The sequence below is a fragment of the Platichthys flesus genome, chromosome 19, assembly GCF_949316205.1.
Source record: "Platichthys flesus chromosome 19, fPlaFle2.1, whole genome shotgun sequence".
NCBI classification, from domain to species: Eukaryota; Metazoa; Chordata; class Actinopteri; order Pleuronectiformes; family Pleuronectidae; genus Platichthys; species Platichthys flesus.
In genome coordinates, this window is record NC_084963.1 from 17,364,488 (window position 1) to 17,373,022 (window position 8,535).

The following is an 8,535-nucleotide window of genomic DNA, read 5'->3' on the forward strand; positions in this document are numbered from 1 at the left end:
ATTCCTAGAAGGAATGTCAGACTGCTCCTCCAGACATGGTGGTTAATAGAAGCTTCCTGGTGTCGACCATCAGCTATTTATACTATCTCCAGTGTTAGCATCAATGAGCTCAGCTGGGGCCTCCTCCCCACAGCTTATTATCTCATTATCTCTCGCCTACGCTTCGCCTTGGTTTCATGGTTCACTAATGCTATATTGGAACTGACTCGAACCACTGAGGTGAATCAGGGGTGTGGCTACACATCCGCAGAGAAAGTAACTGCAGCGTTGATGTGCACCATCTACAGGCAAAGACTATTCTACAAATTTAAAGTCGATGCCACCTGCAGGCAATGGGGAAGATAGCGGTTTTGGAAATTTCAAACTGACATTTTTGACTTGATGATTGCACTAGATTAAGGGTTGTGAGCTATTACAAAACAGGTCATCACTTAAGTTATAAGGCGTCATTGTATGGTCCACAAAAACATGTTGGCTCATTTGTAATTGGCCTTTGCTTTTTCCTTATAGCACCGAGCAAAACGTTTTAGCCAATTGAGTTTCGGACAATTTAATCCTTTCAATATCTTAAGCTGTGAAGCACATATCTTGTATTTTTCAGCCTCACTACTCCCATCACATAAGCTGATTCTCTTATTGACAATCAAGCTCTGAGGAACCAATTTCGCAGAGTTGTCGAAGAACCAAACAAAGTTGAAAGCTACTGAGTTAATCCTAAACTAAAAAAAAATGTCAGGTCTCCATTGAGATGATATTGTTGGTCTGTCTCTGCTAAGGGTAGAAAAATAGGCTATTATCGCTAGCACCTTAGCTACAACAAGGTTTTAAGGTACTGTAAGTGGCGACATTGACATGTGTACCTCTGTAATGCTAAACTGTTGCTGCCGTTGTTACTTTCTTCTCGTTATTGGTGGTGCAGGTTGGCATTTGAAGACCTGGTCTGACAATTACCAAATTACCCTTTGTGGAGAATATGGCTACTAAATATGAATGAGTAAGCTACAAAACAGATCCAAGAGATGTTTGGCATCTTTAATAGATGAGCATAGGACCATGTTATATTATGTTCTACAGAAGAACTAGAAACAATTACAGCCCCTGAGATAAATCCCATGACTGTTGTCTGTAGACACCACTAAGCTACTAAGTCTTTGCTGCTGGTTCTTACGGAGTGACGCTAAAACCAATAATAAAAAACGTGAGCCAAAGCAGCTGGAGAAAATCAACTGACAGACAAAAAGCATGAGCACACTTATGATAGAAAGGCTGTTTTGTGCAGAGCCTACGGAGTCGAACATCTTGGCTTTAGGCCATGTCAATCACAGAACGCCATCCTCTCTTTAAACAAAACCAGTGGGGGGGAATGTACTCTTCAGTTGCTAGGTTATGTAGCCAAAACAGTTCTGCCAACAATGAAGCCTATTCCAGGTAATGACAGAGTTTTGCTGTTTTATGGTAACACCCTTAACATAAATTACAGCGTGACAGGTAGAGCGAGTCTGAAACAGCACATTTTATTTTCAGAACTGAGGTGTTTACTCCCATCGGCTTTAGCGGTTACAGGTTGAGGGCGTGAACAAGAACTGGACTTTCGGAGGTTTCACTGCCGCACCTGCTGGCCACCTCTATTAGCAAACACACACATGACTACACTCTGAAGCTGAACCGTGACTGCACAGCTTTTATGAGCCAACAGTACAGAGCAAAACCTGCAACCTATTTGCTCAAAATTAGGACGTTAGCGCTACTTCCAGCGAAAGTAGCAACCGAAGGAGCAACTCAGCAGCATCATTATACTGGCATGTGAGGAGATGATCCCTTGGATGAGAGCCTACACTTACCTGGTGATTAGGACAGCGTTGTCATGATGAGCCATCCCATTTTCAGGAATACTGTTGCCGTCGCTGTGATGAGACAAGATGGACTTCTGCCACTTACAGAAACTGTCCAGAGACTTGTCCGCATGGTGGTTGATCTCCAGGTTAGGCTGCAAATTCAACACAAGCAGCAAATGCAACCGTGTTACACGTGTTACAACTACAATAATCTTTACAGTCTCTTCCAGTGGATAACAATATCACATCATAGGATAATGCCATGTCTTACTACGTCAAACCCATTGTGTCATGTATCATGGGGTGTTGTGTTACATTCTTTAAACTGTATTGTGTTGTGCTGTGTTGTCACATTTCATTATGTGATTTCCTTTTGAGCTTGTTGTATCGATTCACATAGCATTGTGTCATTTTGTATTCAGTGTGTGAAAGAATGCAATTAATGGTGTTGTGTCATATCATTTACTGACTTTATTCTGTTGCATCGTGTGCCATGCCATGTCTTATCCTGTCTTATCTTGTATAGTATCATACTATGTCATATCCGATTGTATTGTATCTTGACATCGCGTATACAGTAAGGTTGTATCATTTGGGATATTAATTAACTATGTCATGTTGTCATGGCAGATCCAGGGGTGGGGCCAGGGGGGCAATGACCTGAAATCTGATTCACTCCCCCGAGGTGCGCCTCTCCTGTTGGTTGTTTGTTTTTACTAGTCACTTACTAACAATTATGTAAATTAATGAAAATTTGTATATCCCTTATAGTAAGGTTATCTTGTGTGTGTTGTATTGCATTGTAATGCTTTGCATTGTGCTCATCACGTTGTGCTACATGAGGTCATATCATGTAGTGTCGGGTTGTATAATTTTGTGTCGTGTTATAACATGTTGTACCCTATTCTGTTGTAGCCTGTCATGTCACTCTAGAGTACTAAATCCCAAAATTTCAAAATACATTTTTCATGGAGAACACTTGTGGACTGATTGACAGCAGTTGTGATATAGATCAAAGCGTGTGGCATGGTGGTGTCACAGAGCAGAGCGACCCTAGTTCAGTTCTCAATCACACGCAGGGACCTTTATTCCATGTCCCATCCGTCTCTCTCTCCTCATTCTCTGTCCATCACAATCGTCTACTGTCCAATAAAGGTAACATCGAAGACAAAGTGACACTGAACTATCATGTGTTGACAACGCTGACAACACTTGAACCACTCCAGCCGCCTGAGGGGAACGGTTGTGTGTGTGTAATTCTGGATGAATTATTTGAAGGAGGACTGAACTGGGATCAGAGGGAGGTTCGAGAACAAGTTTTTGGCACAGTGTAAACTTTTTTTGTGTTTGATTTACGCCTATATTCAGTACTGGTAGAGGTAAAACCTTTTATAGCAGGAGAGAAGATACTCTATTTTAAGCTGAAGCTGAAATTTTATAAAAAGCAGAAGTGGAAAGTAGGAAAAGAACTGGGGAAGTTGTAGTTGAGTCTGCAAAATGAATCTCCTTATGTCCTAGTTTTAATTATATTTATCCATTATAAGATGAAGATGTGCTGAATTCAGCTTGCAGCTCAATGGCCAATGAGTGAATCACTTTCACCATAATATGTTTTGAGGCTGTATTTTCTATTGAGCTCATCCCAAACCAGGACTGACGGATGAGCCATCCTTGTGGATCAAAGTGCAGCTCGACTTAACATGAAATCTGGATTTTTGGACCTGATGATGCATAAGGAGCTTCTACAACCCCCTCCTGAATAAAACAGATGCTAGGACGCTGTTTCTCCCATCACACATACATACACATGTACAGCGCATGTAAATGCTCCCTGAGGGAAGATGTTTAAGCACATCTTTTATCTTAAGCGGTGGCCATATGGGGAATAGTCTCTCCTCTCTCCCCTTCAGCCAAAGCAATCACATAAAATACTAAAGCTCAGTCACGCCAGACGTATCAGTTATATTCTCATTACATATGAGGTTACAGACGCTATAAAAAAAAAAGGCTCATAGTAATAACTGTGGTAATACTGCATGGACAGTTCAATGTTAGGGAAATTAATAAATGAAACTGTGACACAGAGAAGGGTTCAGGAAGAAAAGGAGATTTTTTATATATTTTTTTGTCTTACCTGATCTTCAGTCAGAACAATCAGCCGGGTCACAATGACGTTCACAACATTTCCTAGACTGGCATCACGGTAAAGTTTGGCAACCTGACCTCCAGAAAAGAAGAAAAGACACAAAGTCAGACAAATTGCGTCCATATGTCACAACATCTAACCTGCCTTCATGAAGTACTTTCAGTGGCCACACTAGTACAGTAATCAGCAACTATTTTGATAATTGAATAATGGTTAAAGCCAGTATTAAGCAAAACTGCATAATATTTGCTGGTTCTATCCTGTCCAATTTGAGCATTTATTGTGCATGTTGTTACACTGAATGTTAGTCAGACAAAACAAGACACTTTTGAAGCCCTCACATTGGGCTGTCTGTTGATATTTTCCAAACAATCAAACAAATTAATCAGATAACCTAAAATTAACAGATAAATAAGACAGGACAACGTGACCAAAAAGTAGGATCAAACTTACAATATTCATTACAGACAAGATGTAGTGCTCAATGTCTTTGCGTCCATGGTAACCGACCATCATTTTATCAGCGACCACTAGCGTCTCCACAAAGCGCTCGGTGCTGACAGAGCGTCTCTGTCTGTGAGTGCTGTTCGAGCGCTCGCTGTCGGTTTGGGGAACAGGGGACGAGGGGACAGGGGAAGTTGCGTTATGCTGGCAAGGTGCACCGCTTTCAATGAGGTCTGTGGATGACAGGGAGACAACAACAGTTTATTGTAAATATTGAAACAACAATTTACACCAAAATCATGATGCATCATTTTTGAGAGAGAGCTAGTTTGCGCGTGGTTGATGCACATAGGGAATCTGCCCCTTTGAACCTTGCGGCTAAAGCCTTTTGCTTTATGACCCAGATGCTCTGGGAAAAAGCTATAGGGTGGTGCATGTTAGGGCATGTTAGCTTCCTGGCGATGACAGTCTTTGCTGTTTCTTATAAGACCTTGGCCCAAATACCTAAATATCCACCTGGTTCTTTTTCCAAATCGTCATATCTCAGCAGCGCGAGTATTTGGGGGCACTGGGTTGTCTATATTTCAAAATCTGAACATGATTATTGGCTCTATAAATAGCATTTGTGCTTCAGTAAAAGTCATAGCCAAGTTCACTTTATGCAGGGAAGTGCTTTTTACGAAAGCTGGAGGGAGACTTTCTCCAACAGGTTGAAAGGTGTCCAGGCCAGCAGCAACTATAGCACACAAGAGGCCCGGTCATGTCTACCAGAACCTGGGCCTAGAACCAAACCAGCACTTCCTCTAACCTGCTATGTATAGTTCTTCCTTTACGTCAGTTCCACCCACACAGAGTCCAACCCAGATGGAGGTTCACCAACCTGAAATGCCACAGCTGAACTCCTGGCTATGCTCTTGCGGTGAGGGAATGGCAGACATTTTATAAATAACATGTTGCTGTGCTTCTTCCAGGTTCCACTCGCTGGAGGTGGTGGAGGATATGTTCTTTAATGGCTCTATTAAATACTGTTCTTCCTCTGTTGTTATAACACCATGCTTGGAAAGAAAACCAATGAAAGAAACAGGTTACAAACACAAGCAAACATCAGTGAATGAATACATCTAAACAATGCAGGGGGGGGGGGGGGGGGTTCAGTTGTGTGTGTTCAGACAGACTGCAAAGCAAACTTTAGATTTGATGTGATGCATACAAACAGCAAAGTGAAAGCTAAAGTTACACGTTCTGTCCCAAAAATCCAATTTTGTATCTACGCGAATAATTCAAATTTAACTACGACTTAACGTTTTAAAGGTTAGACTGCATACATACAACTATGATAGTTGAAGAAATGGATTTATAAGAGTGTTGTCGAGTTGTATGAATAAAAATGACAATGATGATATCATTAAATCTGCTGTAGGGAAGATTCATCAAGAAACAACTCGCTGTGCTCAGCAGATAGCTCACAGGCTACTGTTAGCTAGCTACTGCTAGTAGGCTATTGTTCGCTAATAGCTAGCGGGGTGAAAACAGCCTTTGCTTTCATGACCCCAAGTTATAAAAAAGTTCCTCTGTGGATAAATATAAATTAAATAAAATATACTATTATACATTTCCGTAACTCTGACATTTTAAGATGAGATAATCCTGCTCATTTTGATGCTTAATTTTGATGATGACAAAGGCTATTAAATTGCATTTTACGGAATGTAGGATACATTATTGTTTAAGTAAGACTGATACTTGGGGGACTAGAAATCTCAGTCTTTTGGCATTCCTTGTACATTGTGTCTGCTGCATGACTCAAAGTCTTACATAGCTAGAGAAAACATTGTACTCTGCCTTCCAATGGCAATGTGAGAAGTCCTTTACAAAGAAAGTTTGTACACAACAATAGTTAGATTTTGTGAAACCCACAATGACAGCAATAAACCCCACATCACACTAGGAAACAGAAACATATTAGACTTTTTAATGGTGAGTGAAGTTAAGATCCCAAACTGTGCAGATCGCTGATTGCATTAAAGTGCAGACAAATTTTTGTCCATTTTTGGTGTTCTTAGAAAAAAGGGCAAACACTAATTCAATTTATGATACTCGGTGTGGGCCTTGCCAACACATTTGGCTTCACGTTTTCTCCACATGATTACATTTGACAATAAGAAGCAGGGCCCTTTTTTCCTTCTTTAGAGATATTCTGAAGCAAGGAGGGATAGCGGCTATTAAAATTTCTTCCAATTCCTTGATTAGCAAAGAGAAGCTGGACAGTCACACAGTCTGAGGATAAAATCCTGAGGACTAAACGCTCAGACAGGATAATTAGACACCTTGTTAGTGGTGTTCAGTTTTGTTTTTGAAAAGACGCTTCGAAATGAGGCAATAAGTAGGAGTTAGACACGTTATTTTACAGATCACAAAAAGGATCAACTGAAGAAATGTGAGCTGAACTACTGAGGCTTTTAAAATTAGAGCCTCAAGACTGATATTCACTGGACGGATTGGAGAGAAAAGCCCTGATGCAGAACACTCACGGATAAGCGTGATGATGTGATTTCTCTACATGAGCATCACCTTGTTCTGAGCTGCCTGCAGACTCGGTGTGCCAAGTGGAAAGAGGCCAATATCGTGTTAAGCAAACTACAATTGGCCTAATCCTCTGGCCGTGCCTCCGAAAGATTGGCTGACATGAGAGCAGCACAGGCTAGGTATATATTCTGACATTAGTATAAGTAGGGGGTTTGTTTGAGGTAAGTAGTCTCTTTGTGGCATCAAGGGCTGTTAGAGAGTGGGAACTGATCACATTAAATAATAATTCCAACAGCACATTGTACTCACCAGGCCCTTGCAGTTGCTGAGTGCCACTCTGGTCGTACTGCGCTGATTTTGCAAGAATCCCACATAGTGACAGTTATCTACCATGTTATGACGCCACTCCAGCCCTTCTTTGCCCCAGTACTCCACTGTAAAATGTTTCGACACCAGGTGGGGATTGAGTGTCAGGTTTAGGTGAAAGTGCTTTCCGTACGCTGACAGTCTGTAGAACAGCCGGGACTCTGGAGGGTCCGGGTCCAATGCCGGCACTGGTCCCATTATTGGGTCCACGGCCCCCCGTCTCCGTCGGCCCGGCCGGTGGTGCTTCACAGTGTAGCTCAGGAACTCTCCATTTTCATCCACCCGCATCGGGACAGTCAGCTGGAAGTGCTGCAGGTTGGACAGGAACTCCTCTTTTACAGGAGGAAAGGAAATGAAAGGATAGAGACAGGAAGATGATGTGATAATGAACATACAGATACAATTAAAATTGTCCTGTCCCCCTGTTTGCATCATACCTTGAGAGTTGTGCGAAAGTCTGTGGACGCTTTGAAATTCAGAAGCAGCCATCACCACCAGGCTCAGTGTCCAAGTCAGCGTCTTCCACAAAATTTCCATAATTCAGGGAAAGATGTGACATGGGGTGGGGGTAGAGGGTGCTACAAACGGGTTAAAAGCACAGGGTCGGTCCGATGCCACACCATAACAAGTCCATGGTTTATCTCCTTCACTTAAAAGTTCTCGTTGTGCTCGAGGGCTCATCCGAGTCTCAGATTTCTCCTGAAGGCGAGCACTTCCACATCCCACTGGCCTCTGAATTCATGTCAGCAGCTGGTAGAAAACACCGTAATCCATCAGTCAGAGTGACTCTCAGGTGCAACACCAAACAGGAAGCTCTATATTGGGAACTTGTCTTGACCAATCCATCTGCATTCCTGTGAAGAATATCAATCAAAGGTTTAAAGGTTTAATTATCTTCTCTCTCTATCTTGGAATTATCGCTCGCTCATTTTCAGGACGTCGTCTGTTATGGAGCTGAGACCAGAAGTTGATTTGTCAATTTATCGATCAACAAGACAATTCACTGGAACTTTTCAAAACATTGTATCTATTTTGTCCAGCAAAAAACAAAAAAAGCACTGGTTTTCAGCTTTTCAAAATTGAGGCTTTGCTGATTTCTCTGTCTGTGAAACATGTAAAACATTATTGTAAATGTAATACTGTTTTTTGATGATGATCTAATGCACATTTTCCACTCTTTTCGGAACTTTTATGGACCAAATGTTAAAACAAGTAATC

At 41.6% G+C, this 8,535-nt stretch overlaps 1 protein-coding gene across 1 annotated transcript in view; it reads right to left on the minus strand.

Moving 5' to 3' along the window:
• Window positions 1-7,854, minus strand: part of adamts6 (ADAM metallopeptidase with thrombospondin type 1 motif, 6) — a 58,794-nt gene extending 50,940 nt beyond the window's left edge. The window contains exons 1-6 of the mRNA XM_062412254.1: window positions 7,755-7,854; window positions 7,261-7,649; window positions 5,306-5,480; window positions 4,435-4,658; window positions 3,970-4,053; window positions 1,842-1,987 (exon numbers count right to left, since the gene is read on the minus strand). Coding sequence (XP_062268238.1) covers window positions 1,842-1,987; window positions 3,970-4,053; window positions 4,435-4,658; window positions 5,306-5,480; window positions 7,261-7,649; window positions 7,755-7,854 — 1,118 coding nt within the window. The remainder of the gene's footprint in view (window positions 1-1,841; window positions 1,988-3,969; window positions 4,054-4,434; window positions 4,659-5,305; window positions 5,481-7,260; window positions 7,650-7,754) is intronic.
• Between the last annotated feature and the right edge of the window lie 681 nt (window positions 7,855-8,535).